Below are 17,215 nucleotides of genomic sequence, written 5' to 3' on the forward strand. Positions count from 1 at the left end.
AAAATGGTCAGAAGAAGATCAAGTGAGGCATCTACGTTATCTGCCAGGGACATTTTCCACAGAGAGTCAGAGATTAAGGATGGGGCAGATTAAAGAGTCAGCATTTGTCAGTAGTATTCAAGCCCCTTTAAATTTAAATAAAACGAAAATAAGGATTATTAACCTGCCCAACAACCCCGAGGTGGAATTTCTGACGCAACTGAGATAAGCCCATTAATGTGTATTAGGTATAATTAGCATTTGGACGCAAGCAAAGCTCTTACCTAGAGGATTAAGCCCTTGACTGAGCAGAAATGCTGTCAGGGGCAATTAGATAACACCTCATCAGAGGAGGGAGCAGAGGAAGTGCATGGCAGAGGATCTTATGCCTCCAGAATCTTTGCATCCACAGCCCTCAACTCTTGCCCAGGAGCTGCATGCTGGCGCTGGCAGAAGCAAAAGGGCTCTGGCAGACCAGGAAACACTTGGAGAAGGCAGCATAGCACTTGCAGAGATCTAGAGGAGATTCAAAACGTTTGTCAAGCCACCCGTTTGATCTGGTATCAAGGATTATCCAAGTAACCAGGTACGGTAAGACAAAAGGCTGTGAAATTCCCATGGGAAGAAGCTGCTATTGGCATTTCTTTCATATCTGTCGTCCTGGGGTGCTTATCTGGCTGTGTGTAGGGGCAGTTTGTTCCCAAGGCGTGGGAACTGGAGCAGGTCCCATCCTATGGGGCAGGTTCCATGCTGTGGGGCAGGGCCCGCTCCAGCATGAATGGAGAATTTTTTGACTCTAATGATGGCAAGCAAGTCCCACCAGCTCCGTGGTGGGAAGGCAGCTTGATTTCAGCAGCAAGAGGAAAGTTGCTATGTAGTATTAAGGTTGCTTTCCATCCTCCGTCATTTTACAGTGATGCATGGAGAGAATAGAAGTAGAGGGAGATTGGTAAGGAAGAAGTTTGAATTGCCCCTAATGTTAGAAATGTCCCTAACTAAAAGTTTCATTGAGTGCTCTTTATTGAATTCATGCAGGTGGGAGAGGATGAAGTGTGATTTGGGCAGATCCTTTTTCCTACCAAATCCTGGGTTATTGAATATCTGGTAGATGGATACAACTACTTCAAATTAGGGCAAAAAGAAACTTCAAGGACTGTATCTTTCCATTAGCTATTCATCTATTGAGTGAAGTCAGGGACAAAATGTGAACTCGAGAATTTAAGAGCTTTTGACCCCCAAAGACATATTTGTGATTAAGGTAGCATGCCAGTGTACAGCAGAGGTTATTGAAGCAGGGCAGGAATTCAGTTGGAGATGAAGCTCAAATGCATATTTCAAGTTTTGGAAGTCAGTCCTAAAGGATGGAAATCTGTCAGCAGGTTTGGACTTTTCTCTGTTGTACTTTTGGGACTAGCCCTTGAGAGGGGTGCCAAGTAACTTGGATGTCAGATTAACATGGTGCTTAAAAGTAGATGGTTGTCCCTTTTGTTCAGGAGTGGGGTCTAGCTCCTAGGCAGACAAAATACTGATGAGAATTGCACCTGAGACAGACACATAATAATAGACTTTGGCATATTAGCAGACATGCTATGGAGCAGCTTTCTGATGCAAAACATTTTGTTGCAAGGCAGTATCATCTGAATTTCTCCCATCCTGAGTAACAGAGAGGAGGCAAAATGCCTTCATCTGTCAGTCTGGCCCTAAAAATCTGCAACTCAAGAGATTTCATCTCTCCTCCTAGCAGTGCAGTCCAGGTCATACCTAACACTACACTTCCATTCTCATTCTATAAAAGAAAAAGGTGACAGTGTTTGCCTGTCCTGCCACCCTGCTGTGAGGAGAAAGAAAAAGCTGTAAATACTGGGCAACTGTTCAGGCACTGCAGAGATGGCAGCCAAATAAGTAAGTTCCATGGTTTGAGCTGATCCCTGTGTTTGTGGGCACAGTGTGTGCTTAGGAAGCGTTGTGTTACACACGGGGGAATAGCATCTGTGCATACTTCAGCTTCAGACACAACCATCTGCTGCTCCATTTGGGGCTGCTGGAACCTGTCCAGTCTCCTGCTTGTGATATTACAGCTGAGACAGAAGCCTGACCACAAGCAACAGAAGAACTAGCCTGCCTCTAGGTGCTATCGTTTTGAACCATCCTACTGCCACCACAGATGGAAAGATGTCCTGGGTGAAGTATTTCCAGACTGCCGCAAATACAGAAATATGGGCTCTTCACCTTGCATAGATGTGGAAGTGACACAGGAAGATTGCTCAGATGATCTTTCTCCTTCTCTATAAGGATTTGCTTTCCAACACTCTGGCTATTTCAAGACAAATGAATGAACTCTCTTTAGACTAAGGAAAAAAATCTTTGATGACATTTATAGTTCTCAGATTAAAAATCCAGAGTGTCACTGCAGGTGATGTTGGGGATAAAGCCACAGTACTATGGAGACCTAATGAGATTTGTCTTTAGAACCAAATCCTGAAGTTAATTCCATAAGCAATTACATCAGCCTGATGCACGAGGATGAACACCTGGAGACAGGAGATATATAACAATCATGGGGGAGAACATGACTTCAAGGAAGGAAGAAAAAAGTTGCATTTATTTTTTTATCTGTAAATGCAGTTGCTCCGAACATTCTGGTATACTAATTAGCACAAAATTTGATGAAGGGCTGGAAGCTTCCCTTTGGGCACTGGTGGGAATTATTGCTGTTCTCTCTGAGAAGGAAGCAAAAGGCTCAGAGTGCAGCAGTTCTGCCATCTAAGACAGGAGATGTGTCTCCCAACAGAAATTGCTCCCTGATCACTATTTATGCCCTGTGGAGATCGGTTCGTGTACGTGCGGTGAAGAGAGGTCAGCACACGTAATATAACACTGAAAAATACCAAAAAGGGCACATCCTGGGGAAAGTCACAGGCTTTACTCCTCTAAGTCCTGAGAAATTTGTGAAATTAACTTCTGCCTTAAAGATGGTCTCCAGTGCGTTGCCTTAGCCTTCCGTATAATCCTGTAACAATCTTGTGCTATTTCCCATAAGTTTGGTATAGAGAAACATTGGGCCCTAATTGCAGCAGAACAGATGAAGTAAATCATTGTGATTCCCAAGGACAGGATCTTTCTCTAAGCCATACGTGTGACTTCATGGCTCCTGTAGTAGCCAGGTCCTGAAGCAGTAAGCAAAAAATTCAGCAATGCTATTCCAAGGCTAGCTAGAAAAAAATACCAGCATTGGCATTAAACTTCCTACTTTACCTAAATTGTGGGGCAAGCTTCTGCAGCAACCTGTCTCCAAGAGTGCAGCTGTGTTTGAGACAAAAGAAAGTGTTGGTCTCCATGAATCTGCAAGACATAGCACCATGGGGTAATTGTCTTTTTGGCCTTAGTTCAAATGTCCTTTGTCTGGCATCTGAAGTTTAGCATGCCAGACGAAAGGCAATGCTACCCTGCTTAATTTTTATGCATTACAATTCTTCTTTACCTTTAATACCATTATCTTTAATCCTGTAGCAATTATATTTTTTCCATAATTCTGTCATCTGACTGCTGATACCTAGAAAAGATAAGCAGAGTGTTGTGCCAGTCCTTGCTGTTATCTTGCAGACAGAGGGATCTGAGAGAGGCACGTGCCTGCCACACACAGCCCAGCCATGAGTGAGACCCCAGCCACCAACCTCAACACTGGAGATGCTCCAACTGGTCCCACCACACCGCGCAAGGGGCCTCCCAAGTTCAAGCAGAGACAGACAAGGCAGTTCAAGAGCAAGCCCCCCAAAAAAGGAGTAAGAGGGTAAGGGAGAGAATCCATGCTGGTTGAGTAGCTCCCCACTGATACATTGTGCTTCTGTGCTTCTTCCCTCGGGCAAGGGGTCAGGAGGCATCTCCCTGTCCCCAGGTGGCATCGGCTCTCCAACCTGGAGCTGCTTCTCTTCTGCTCCCTACCTACAATTCTTCTTCCTTGGCTGGAGGTTTAGGACATGTCCCCTTCCCTTGTTGCTGCCCCAAACTCACTCCTTACCTGCTCTTTTCTCTCCTAGGTTTGGAGATGACATCCCAGGCATGGAGGGGCTGGGCACAGGTAAGCTCTGCAGGATGTTGTCATCAGGCCCTGTTTTAGCACTCGTGCAGATAAGCTTGATCATGGGAAAAGATTCCGAGGTGGTCTCTGTTTCCCTGGCCTGTCTGCAGCTCTCATGGTCACCAGAGAAGACTCATTCTGCCTCCCCAAGCTGCCACGTTCATGCTTATACTTACATACACCACGTAAATGAAAGGCCATTTACGTATGCTTCAGCTTCAGACTACTTGCATTGGGCTGCAGAAGTGCTTGTTTGTTTTCTGCTAATACTCTAAGAATTTCAGCCACATGAGATTCTCAAAGAAATGCTAAATGCTAAGCTATTAATACCAAAAAAATCACGGAAACTAAATCCCAGATGGCTAAGTATTTGTGTTGTCATCAGAATCCTAATTTTTAGAATTTTATGTACCCATCTGGGATTGAGAAACATGCACTGGATGAGCTGTAGCCAGTCAGAAATTTGAAGTACTGATAGAGAGTTACAGATCCTGAATATTGTAGGCCAAATTATTCAGCACCTGATCTAAAGCTGCACATTTCTTCATGGAGATCACAGTTTGGCTACAGGCAGTTTAAAAGAACAGGAGAAACCACATAATTGGAGTGAATTTTTACACCACTTTACATAGTCACTGAAGAGATGTGGAGTTGCTGGCTTGCTTTTGCTCACAGAAAGAAAGTACACTGATCTGGTTGGGTCTGACAGGTAGCACCAGATTCAAAATGCTCCTCTGCCCATTTAACCTTCAAATGGAATCTCATTCCTTTTCATATTTCCTGAGTAAATCAGCCTTTCCATTAATAAAAAGTAAATCCAAGCAGTCCATTGACAAGAGCACATTTGTCGTTTTCTCTCTTTTGCAGATATCACCGTGATTTGCCCATGGGAAGCTTTCAGCCATCTGGAACTGCACGAGCTGGCCCAGTTTGGGATCATCTAAGGTGTCAGGATCTCTATTGGTGTCACCTGGTGACTCCACAGATCCCAGCATGGTCTTTACCACCTTTGACACTTACTTTTGGCCCTTGCATCCACTTGCTTATGGGCAGGGTGGTTTTGTAAGAGCTAGTTATGAGAAACTTAACTTTGCAGATTAATTTGGCAAAGAAGTTATTTGGGACCCTGAGCAGACCTCATGTTCCTTGAGATGAAACTACTGAAAAATGTCTTAATGCCTCCCTGCACCATATTCTTTCTTCTCTCACTGTCATAGATCTTCAATGTTTATGGTGATACAGGGAGGCTGTATTTGAACTTTTTCCCTGAATAGCTGAGATATTGTGTGCATGTATGTCCACACCTAATTAAATCAGCCTATTCTGTTTTCTTCCTTCCCTCCCTTTCTTCAGCTTTCTGCATAGAATTTCCATGGGTAGGTCCCCGTGTTGTTTGAGCCATCAATTATTTGCTGAGAGGACATTGGTAGAGAACAGCATTAGTCACCAGTCCAGACATCAGGCTGTTTCCATAGGAGATCCTTCCCCAGTGGCTCACCATAAGGAACGTGCTGCTAAGATTTACCTCATCAGCAAATGGGGAAAAGGGCTTGCAAATGCTATCTCTGATGCACTGCCCACAGGCTGTGAACCATGAGAGTCTGGCTGTTCCCATAACGTTTAATGAAAATGTGTGTGTCTGAGATCAATAGCTAAGTGAATTAATCCTATTATTCATTCCTTTGTGGTTGCAGTTCCAAAGAAGTAGCACTCCAAATGACGCTGCGTTTCCTCTCCTTTGATGGGAAGCCCTGTGTGACATTTGTCCCTGTGCCCATACATATTTACATTTGCTCCCCAGGACATGTTTGCTGCTTATCAAGACAGAGAATCCTTATGATCTGTCACCAGACTGTGCCAGCAGTCTTGCCACATCCAGCAGAAAATGATATTGCACGAATTCCTCCCTCTTCCCTGTATTTCGCATAGGAAAAGTGACCCTTCACCCTGCCCCTCACCAGCAGGAAGGCTTTTCTCTCTTCACTCCCTGGCAATTTCAAGCAGGCAAACGGTGTCCCCAGAGAGAAGTACCAGCAGAGCAAGGGGGGAGGCAGGGGAAGGGTGGGATGTGTGCATGGTGGCAGGCACAGAGCGAATCCCCTTAACCCCATCGATCTGTCCCCGAGTGCTCCTAGTGGTGAGGCACCCACAACCTCTTCAATGTTCAGGGAAGGCACCGAGATTCCCTATGGCCCTGGCATTAAGGAAGGGCCTTTGCCTTGTTTGCAGACAAGGAGCAAGTTTATTGTAACTATATAATATTCATAAGAGGAGGTGGAATTTTTAATCATTGCCTTTAGCTTGAGCAGCCTCCTTGCATAAGAGCTGCCTCCCCCTGTCTTACCTTTCCTGTGCTGAACACGTTCATGGCAGCAAGGAGGGATTGTGGAGAGGAGAGCAAATCCTGTCTAAACGATTGATCCCCACGCATAAAGCATTGCTATAAATCCATGGCGGCGCCACAGTTATCTGCTACTGTTGTTCCAGAAATAAAAGCTAGCAGTTTTCTGTTAAAACATAGCTTGAGCACCAAAAGCTAAAGGATATGAATTCCCGTTGGCAGTCCAGAGTACAGCTTTTATTATTCAGCATTCCTGCCATTAGACGCAGCAGTAAAGCCATGGAGTGGTTCAGAACAGCAGCACTGTGGCAGCACAGAAGTCGTGTACCATTTAGCTAATTGCAGCCCACAGTTATTTCCTTGGCCAGAGGCAGTCTGTCCTTTCCACTTACCTCCAGCTTCTCCTGCCTTTCGCACCTTTTAATGCTTTTCTTCTTTCCCTAAGTGTTTTTTATGTAAATGATGTTTTATTTAGCTTTTACTATAGGGAACAGATTTCATTTATTTTCAAGCTCATGTACTAGCCCTCTCCTTCTGCAGTTAAATGTGAATGTTCCTATGGCAATACTCTCATGCTCTCCCTCCCATTATGCCATCCTGTTACATATGATCCTTATTCCACCTTCTCAGTCTGTCCTCTTCTCTCTGGGAAAAGACCCATTAAATCCAGTTTTGAATCCTTCAAGTTGGCTGCCTCTCTAGTAATTGAGTTTTCCCTTTTCTAAGCTTTTTTAAGCAGGACAAAAAACAAGAGAAGGAAATTTCAATTAGTCCTTTTGCTCCTATTTCATCCCAGACCTTGAGAAAACAGTCCACACAATGAGATACTTTGTCAGAAAATACTGGGGTAAAAGCAAAATTCTCCTTAGTCCAGGGACTGAAGTTTTAGCAAATTAGAAGGTCCTGGTGTAGTTCCACATCTGATTGCTTCAGCCCCAGTTCCCATCAGAGAACTACTCCATTCTCCTTCCTAGAGGAGTCTAACAGGAATGCACACATAACCCAGCTCTCATGCCTGGCTGATGAGCTGTATCAGAAGATGAATGTTTTGAACCAACACAGTTTGTTAGTTCTTTTAAAAATAATTTCTATTCATTAATAGGGATTATATTCATTCCTTTACTTGTAAGGAATTTTGAGGCTTAGAAGAAGAGTCTTAAAACACACTCGTGGCTGTTTTGTCTGAGGTTCTGAGTTTTTTCTAATGATCCATAATTCCTGAAACTTCCATTTTTCAGTGAGAGATGGCTATGGTACAAGATAGCAAATGTGTTAAAGCAGCTTGTCAAAGGATTTCAAGTCTATGTGGATTGTAATATGTTATTCTCTGTTATTTTACTATAAAATCATGTCAAAAGGAATAAAAAATTAATAAAAAATGTTTAAAAAATCTTAAGTATGTAGTCTGACTTGCTTACAAAATATAGGCAGGGAAAGGCAGATGACTTAGCTTTTCCTTCTGAAATCCTTTCCTTTCCTGGGGAAAGCCCTGAAAGTCACTTTTCACTTCTCATTAGAGAAAAACAGCAACTTTTCTCCGAACAATAGGCAATAAAGACTGACTGTGATATCATCTGAGTAGCAGTTTTTTCCTGAGTGATGACTGGTATATTCTCCCAAAATGTTGCACATGGTTTCCTTCAGGCTGAAATCTTTTGGCCGGTTACATCTTCTGGCACTCTGTGCAAATGAATGGCAGCATGTTTTCTACCCTATAGAAAAAAAAATTGCTGAGATGTGATTACCACTTAGTTCCTTACTGCCAGACAGAGCTGAGTGACTGCAAGACAGAGCTGCAAACATTCATCTCCTCTTGCCTTTCTGTGGCTGAACTTCCTAGGTGATCATAGGGGTTTCAAGATGGTCAAGTGCAATTGCCTTCTTGTGTTATGCTGTCAAATCTCAGCCTTAGAAGGGTTTTCTTTCATGCCATCTTTGGAGCTTTTTTCTTGCAACTTGTCACTGAGTGTCCAATTGAAAGTCTTTTGTCTTTGAATATTCTCTATCCTGTGGGATACAAATATGAGTTGTCCAGGACTCCCTTTGTGAGGGCTTTTTATAAATGCTCCCTAGCCACATTTTGAAATCCAGAAAAACATCTTCTCACATAGTTATGTGTACTTAAAGCTGGAACCAACTTTTGAGTCCCATTCTCACTGACTCCAGTTTCTGACTCTAGTGAGGAAGTTAATTAAACCCGAATCTCTGCAAGAGAAGAATAACAAACCTTGGGAAAAGCAAGAAGCACTCGTCTTGCTTCCCCCTCCCCCCACTCCCCCCCACCCCCCCAATATCTAAATTGCCTCAAGAATCTCAGTTAAAAATCAATAATTTTTTTAAAAAATTAACACCTCCCCCCCCCCCCCAAACCCTCCATGTAACCTGGATTCTTCAGCAGATCTGAAGAGCACTAGTGCAAAATTACCATCCTCCAACAGTTTTCAAATCAGCACCTCACTCAGGATAAAGCCACTGTCACATTTTTCCTATGGTATTATCAATAAGATGTAGGCTAAAAAGTGTATGCTGACAATATCACTCTGTGCTTTTCTATTTTATAAATGATATTTTGAGAGTTAGGAAAATTAAGAGTACCCACCACCTTTAGCTCTTCAATACTTGCTTTTTCAGAGTACTTAACATTTTATCTTGAAATTTAAAATGCAGCTGTCATTAGTTGTGGTTGCAGCTGTAAGTACTCATTAGTGAGTCTCATTCTCTCTGAGTCAGATCTCACTCAGACAGTAAGATCCAGGGCCTCAGCTTGGAGGTCTGAGGAACAAGAAGTCTGTATTTTTGAGAGCATTTATGTAATGCTCCACCGGGTGGGCAGGTTATTCCACCCAACAGTCTGTTTCAGCATCACCACACCACTGTGAGGCAAATCTAGACAGATCTGGAGCGGGGGGGAAAGAGCATAAGATTATGCAATTAAAACAAAACATAGTATCACATGCTTATAAATGTGCTCAACTCTGGAATTTCCTCATACAAGACTGCTTAACTTTGAAACCTTATTCCCAGTCCCCATAGTGCTGTCGGGGCTGATGGAGCTGGGATCAGCTTAGTATCCTAGTGTCAGGTACCTGCACCTCCAAAATTCATCCTAATAGCTCAAGGCAGGGAGCATTTATAGCTTTGAGCTTTGTCCACACCAACTGTGATCCACCTGGAGGGAGTGGGATAGCTGAAGCCTCTGGGGATTCAGTGCTGGGAGTACATAATGACTGAATTCTATCAGTTGCCACTTTCAACTTACCTTTAACATGGGCTCTCATGTATTATGTTGTTCCTCTTCTTGAAGTTTAGCATAACTATGTTGAGAATTTTGGTCATTGCTGCTCCTGCTGGGTGAAAAGAACACCTTCTCTATCATGGCCTTCTGGAATTTTCAAACACTTTCCTGCCTCTGTCATTTTTTTGAGGGCCTCTCACATTCCTGAGGCTGTAAATGAAGTGGCTGAGAATAGCACTCACCAGCACATACTCAACATACAACAGACTGTCCAGATGTCAGAGCAGACAAGGGATATGACAGAAATAGATGAACTCCACTACCCTGTAAAGAGTAGGATTATAGACGGGGGGCACTGGGAATGAATGCTTTTGGTACCCTGAGACCTTGGTCAGGACAGTGGTCAGCACAGGAAAAGTCCACAGGAAGGAAAGACGCCTTCAAGAACGTGGAGAACACAGAAAAGGAATGTGGTGAAGGCCCAGAAAGCTGCTTGCCAAAGCTGTACACTGGGCTTTGCCCTCTGCTCTGTGCCAGACAGGGAGGGTGCTGGCCAAGGAGCACTTGCAGGACTTCTCAGCCTGTGATGATACTGAAGAAGAACATCCACACAAGGTACAAATAATTTATAAAGCACTGAGCAAGCTGAACTTGGTCCCTTACAAAAGACCTTGCTCTCTCTGCGAGGCAGTGGCTGCACAACCATCCAGGAAGGAAGAGAGCTTGGAGAAAAACACATCCCAGCATAGGAGCTCCAGACTTCCACCACACTGACTTTGTAATCATGGGTGACAGAGTAGGCAAAGCAGGAATATCATCAGTGGGAGAATCTATGTCTTATGCTATTAGGATAACTCAATGCACCCATCCCCTCACCTCTGGTCAGACACCAAAATGAGCAACAGATAGAAATCCCAGGATCATTAAACCCCCACCATTGAGGGCTGCTGGAACACATCTCTTGGAAGAATGACCTAGGCAGGTTTATGGGGGCTGTAGAGGGGCAAACAGGCTATAGGCAGATGGAAGGCCATACAGAGGTTTCTGCCCCACCAGTGACCTGAGGCAAATATTCCCACTGCTTGATCAAAACACCACATTGGTTTCTCTAGGCACAAGGAAAAGGCAAACTCATTTGCTCATCTCACAAGAGATATCTGGATTCAAGCCAGCTCAAATCTGTGTCACCCAGACAGCTGCTGGCATGGGCACAGCAATCTTGCATCTGTCTGCACCAGGGAACTGGCTGTGGGTCTGAAAGTAAGGGAAGAAAAATGCCAGAAAGAAAGAAAAATAGCAGAAAGAAAGAAAAAGGCCAATCATGTGGAAAACAACAAGTTGCATTAGATCTGACTTTAGCAACTGCAGTTTTACCAGAAATATTCTCTGGGATCAAGGTCTTTCATTGCTAGGCACTTTGTAAGTACATCACTGTAAACTTATGAATTAGTTATAACCCTGTTCTCCAAGCAAGTGTATTTTTCCAGTCTGTGCATACCGAACTCCACTAGTAAGGGCCCACTGCAAAGATGCAGTGCAGTCAGTCTTGAAAATATCAGTACATGGCCAGGTCACCTACAGAAAACTGGGATGAGGAACACACAGATGGAGGCAATGGGCAAAGTCCTTGCAAACACAAACCTTAAGCCAGATGATCTTGTCTGACCTCAGACAAGAGCAAAGGGAAAGCCAGTCAACAATTACACTGGAATGAAATATCATCAGCAAAGGAGGTAATTCTGAACTAAAGCTTCCTGTAGCCAAAGAGTACCACAAGCAGCTATACTATGATAATTCTGAGAGGATCTTAACTCCATTGCATCCCCATTCACAAGGCTCCATTCAGTTCCAGGCATTTTCAGGACAGAAGCTGATAAACTGTTCTGTATTTGAACCCATAGAAGGGGGGTGAAGAGTAAACAAAAATGAAGAAAGGAGGAGTAAGGACTCCACGGGCATCAGGGAAGTTGTTCCAGCCCCCTGAAATAGTCAAGTGGTGTTGCAATTTCCACCTGGAAGTAGCTGTAGGGTATAGACAACAAAGGAGGACAAATATTAGTGAGGATGAAACAAGAAAAAACTGTCTGAAAATAACATCAAAATATTAAGTAGCTGTTATCAAGAAGTTCTGATAAGTACCATCCTTGGGAAAACATGGGCCCCATGGGAACTGGGAATGCTCTGATACTCAGTACATTTGTAGCTGTAGGAAACATCCAAGAATCCCCTGCAGAGAACATCTGGTACAGCACAGGCATAGTTCCTGCAGGAGTCAGGGCAGTCACGCCGGGCCATCTCCATTGCTGTTGTCTCTCCAGCTGTACACTAGTGATGTATAGAAAGTAAGTTTGCTTTTCATGTGAAATCCATGCTCGGTCATTACAATATCAAAGCTAAATACATAGGAAGTTCTGTTTAGCAGCCATCTGTGAGCTTCTGATAACAAGACACAAAGGAAAATTCCAGATTCTCAGCTGCTGAAAAATAAATATGAAAAAAAAAAAAAGCAAAAAAATCTCAAGCTCAAAACAAAGAGCGTGGAAGCACACAAGACATTTTCATTTCACTCTTCAATGAGAGCTGCTTCTTTGGAAAATACAGGAAGATTTTCATTCCACATACAACCATTAGTGCCAGATTTCTCACTTTGGAAGGCACAACATGCACCTTGTTGTGTGTAATGTTATGATACGTAAAATATTTTTTCTTTGTTTCAGTCCGGAACCATTTCCCTGAAATGTGGAATGAAGCTTTGAAGCTTTATCCCAGCCATGTAAACTTTTTGCATTCATTCATAGTAATGCCTAATCCCATTTTAATCTTAATAAGCTCTTTAGTGCAATAATATCCTATGGCATTAAGGCATACAACTTAATTCCTTGAATTAAAGCCAGGATTCTCTTTGGAGTTTTTGCACTGACTTCCATAAGCTTTGGATCAGGTCAACCTCCAAAAAAAACCCCAACCAGCTGCAAACCAGTGAACTACCTGATTGAAAAGGCTTTATGATTTTATATTTTCTTACAATAGTTTTTCTATGTGTATAAAATCTGCACTCATACAAATGCCAGAACATCAAGCAGCATTTAACCAGAATAATTAGCTACCCTAATGCCAAGATGCTGTTGATAAACTCTTCAGGAATAAGTATTTCTTTGCCCTCACTACCCTTGGCCAGGATTGATATGGTGATCAAACATGAGAAACTTGAAGCCTTTGGCTGCCTGATCTCTGAAGAACAATATTTCTTGATCATTCTGAATGAGTCAATTATGAACTAGATTTTCATGTTCCTTCAGACAGAAATGATAGAGACAAATTTAACATTAACTAAATTGCAAACAGGAGGAAGTTGTTGCTAGTTATAATTACTTAGTTACAGAGAAATTTTTTAATCACCTCTTTCAAAGGTCTGAGAAAAGTCATAGTGTGGGGACCACCTGGAATTTCTCTCTGAACCTCAAATAAACGTCCCAGTCATACAAATCCTCTGGCCTGTTTTCAAACTGTAATTGTGGCTGGGAGCTACATAACAGTACAAAATCCATTCTCTGCCTTTCCCAGGTCTTGACTTTGACTTTACTTAAAAATGAGAAATCATAGCCCCTTCAGTCCCTTGAGCTTTGTGACAAAGCATTGAACGTACACAGGGGATAAATCGGTCCAAAGCTCAGACAAAAATTCAAATCAAGGGGTTGCTGCTCACTGCCTGGGTTAGAGAAGGTGACCTCTTTGGCTGCTCCAGCTGTCAAATATTGAGTGCAGTTCATGGTGACTTAGGCTTGCACATATTGCCTCTGCTTGCAGCAAGCCCAGAGCACAAGAGCAACCCATGGCTGCAGCTCAGCTGCTGAACAGTACTCAGGAACCCAAAACAGCTCTGTTACTTTTCATCAGAGGTCCTTAACCCCTGTTTAACTTACTAAAGAGATGGCTAAAAAGACATTTGATCAGACCCAGAAGTGTCTTCATGGGAACATGATTTCTGATAGGAGATGAGTCTCTCTCTTATATACAGCAGAAAAGTAAAATCATATCTGGTGGCTGGTTTGGTGAATTCAGATAAGAACCACATTACTCATTTCTCACATAGGCAATAATGAAACTCAGAAACAACTTTGCACATGATCTGTGCTCTGTAGCTCTTCAAACCAAGAGTATGTGACAGGAAGGTGGATAGATATGCTGAGGGTAACATCTATGGCTCAAGCATTTCAGAGCTCTTGTGCAGGACCACTGGAGAAGCTTTCAGGATGTCATTAGGATGATACCAGCTGTGTTTGACAGTCTAATACCCAGGCTTACCCACTAGTGCACAGGTGGGATTCCATGAGCAAGAACTGTGCTTGAGTGCAATAACCTGCATACTCATACAAAAGCATTTGGAAGAATGGAGACTGGCATGCATGTTAAACTAATGCCACTGAGCTTGAAGCAGGCATTGCAAAATTTCTAACCTGTTGCTATAGAACAAGCAAAATAGGTCTTCATTGCTGTCTACTGTCTGTCTAATTTAAATGAGAAAGGTGCAGAAAAGCACAAGAGTTAAAAGTCTCCACCAAATCAGAAATAAAGTCCATCAGACGCAGTACTTTGTCTCCAGCTGTAGCCATATATAACAGCATGTCACTAATCTATCTAGTAGCTTCCAGTGATTTGCACTCAAGGACATCTTGAGCCAGAGATGATGTCTTTGTCTACAATAGCACTTGGTAAATTTTTCTTTCATGATGCAGTAGAGACACTTTCTGAACTTAGAAAATCCTTTACTATCTATGGTACCCTTAGTTAAGGAGCTCATACAATAAACCCTAATACACAAAAAATTAATAAATAGATCTGTGGCCTTTTTCTTTCAGTATGCATAAAAAAACCCACCTTGTTTTACTTGATGCTACCTGCAAGTTTCCTCAGTGCTTCCCTTGGAAGAGACAAGAGAACTTGTCTATACTGACAAAAGTAACCTATGCCAATTACTTTTGGTGCTGCCAGGAAGAGGATGTTGTAATCATCTGTTTTTTTGGCCAGTGTGAATCAGCTGCAAATTCTGGGTTCCGATTTAGAATACTGTTACTTGAAAACTATTAAAACTCCATATTATTCCTTACCTAAAGAGGTTGGGACACCTTCGGTATTTAAATACAGTTAGAAAATGCAGGGGCAAGGTGGTTTTTGCTTTAAGTCAGTGTTACTTAGGAGCAGCATTTAAAGAATTCAGACAGGACATGGTGAAGATAAGTAGAAGTTGTTGGAAGTTGGTTAAGTAAATTTCCTGTGGGCAGATAAAATAATCTTTGTAATTACTCTATTCTAGCAGTAGTTTCAAGATTAAAATAATACATTTCACAGCCATTTTCTACACACAGGTTCAGAATCACAACTGCTGAAAATTGACCTTGTTCCCATAAGTCACCATACATCTAGGTCCTTGGGAGAAGCTCAGGTGGTCTTGTGTGCACTGTTTCAAGGAGCTGCTTTCTTCCAGCAAGTAGTCTCTTTCCACATTTTGTTTTTGAGGCATCCCCATTCCAAGTGCCAGCCTCTAGCTTCTCCAGAGTGTTGGCAGCTGATCCCAGCAGTAAAACCCATCTAGGCTTGCTGAAACAATGGAGCTGAGGGCTTTAGTGTAGAAAGAGACATAAAGTTCTTAGCCTTCATTAAATAATTAGCAAGAAGGAACATTTTAGAGAAGACAAGGTAGCTGTTGGTTTAATATTTTAGCTATCTATGACAAACCAGAGGAGACTGCCTCATACTCACTAATAACTGAGTACATTACATTTCATGGGTTACTCAAAGCAAAGTTAAGGTGGGGGATTATTGCCTCAGAAAAGCTGTCAGGACACACCTAGGACAGAAACTGGGTGATTAACCCAGCAGGTGCTGTGCCCAGCAGGTAGGGTCCACACTTGATATAGCAGAAGCAGAGGGAGAACTGCAGATTCCCAAGGGATTCAAAACAGAGAGATGCTGCTAATGTATTCATAGCAAATAAGGTTTCCTTAACCAAACGGTATCCAGGACACCCCTATTCCCTCAGAACAAAGTCCAGCTGCAGAAGCAAGGCCACGTTTTGGATTTGCAGTCAGTAGTGGCATGCACAGACTGTGACAAAAGCTCTTGTTCCAGTGCTGGAGGCAGCAAGGCTGCAGGTGTGGGAGTGGGTACCCTCCTCCAGTCCTCCTTCCACGTGCCTCGTACTCAGGTCCCTCCTTTAAGCTCCCTTTGGAGGATGGTGACAGTGGCTGCCAAACAGGTCCTGCTCTCATGGAGCTCCTGATGTGCTTGTACTGGTTGTGCCTGATGTTCCTCCAAGGGTTACTGTGCCTGGCTTCCCCCCTGCACACAGCACTGGGTGCTCAGCCTCTGACCATGCCAGACTTCAGGAGATGTCAACACAAATGTCCTTATTGAGGATGCAGCCTTGTATGGTTATGCAGTAATGTCTGTGGTGTATTGTCTGAACTGGAGCTATAAATACAGAAAATAAGGATGACTTTGGTACATTTTCCCACTTAAATTTTCACTGGACTTTTTAGAGCCAGAAATATCAGAAAGCCCCTTTAATGACAATGGCATTCTTAAAGAGTTTTTCTCTGTAATTCTCTGCAAAAACTGAGCCCTAAAACCTCTGCCCTGCTAGCTCACGCTTCTCAGGCTTTGAGGCAAAATCATTCTGAGTGAAGCTGTGCCAAGTGAAGACCCATCTGAGCTTCCCGTTTCTGACTCTGAAACACACAGAAGTTCCCCATCCATAGAAGCATTTAGAAGCTTTTCCAAACCTGGTGGAAGAGGTATTTTAAGTTCAGTAGTATCCTAAGTGAATGCAAGAGCATAAGGAGTCCAGCTGCCTCCCCCAGCTCACCCTGTCATGCAGGAGGGGAGCCGTACCACAGTATTGCTATAGCAATACAATGTATTGCTATATATATATAGTGTATATATATATATTGTATATATATATATATATATAGTATACTATGTATAGCAATACCAAGGGCCAGGAGCAGCACAGAGGGGTCCAAGATGCTCATCCTCAATGATGTCTTTATATTTCAGGATGAATTCTGCCTACATGGAAGTATTTCCTAGAGTAGGAAAATGAGTAGTAAGCCACTTCCCAGCTCCTGGGATGGGTTTGTTTGGGAAAACACAGTGTTATAACATGAGTTTCATCTTTTGGTAGCTGTTGCATAAATAAGAACTTTCTCTTGTTGGAAGCAAAGACAATGGGGTTTTTTGAAAATATTTTGTACCTTTAACTCCAGCAAGTATTATTCAAGTTCTCCACAACTGCAGAAGAAAACAGCTGCTGAATCCTGGTTTTGAGCAGAGAAAGTCATAGCCATTGAATAATACAAGCACAGAGATACAAATAGCTTGTTTTTATTTATTTTGTTTTCTGAAATCTATAAAAATAAACATCTTCAAGGCTATGAAACTTGGCCAAAAGTTAAAAATATAACTGAAGAAGAAAGTAACAGCTACAGACTGTTCCTAACCCAAATTTAACATTTAAAAACCCCAACCTAGCCACAGCAGAGAAACTCTAACCAGTGTTTTCTACTCTACAAACTCACTT

At 42.7% G+C, this 17,215-nt stretch overlaps 1 protein-coding gene across 1 annotated transcript; it reads left to right on the forward strand.

The window, feature by feature from the left end:
• The first annotated feature begins 3,629 nt into the window (after nt 1-3,629).
• Nucleotides 3,630-5,001, forward strand: PDE6H (phosphodiesterase 6H). The gene is made up of 3 exons (XM_062491401.1): nt 3,630-3,769; nt 4,017-4,057; nt 4,925-5,001. The coding sequence occupies exons 1-3, from the start codon at nt 3,630-3,632 to the stop codon at nt 4,999-5,001; spliced, it is 258 nt and encodes an 85-aa protein (XP_062347385.1).
• Nucleotides 5,002-17,215: the final 12,214 nt, after the last annotated feature.

This window comes from Cinclus cinclus, chromosome 4 (genome assembly GCF_963662255.1).
Source record: "Cinclus cinclus chromosome 4, bCinCin1.1, whole genome shotgun sequence".
Taxonomy (NCBI): domain Eukaryota; kingdom Metazoa; phylum Chordata; class Aves; order Passeriformes; family Cinclidae; genus Cinclus; species Cinclus cinclus.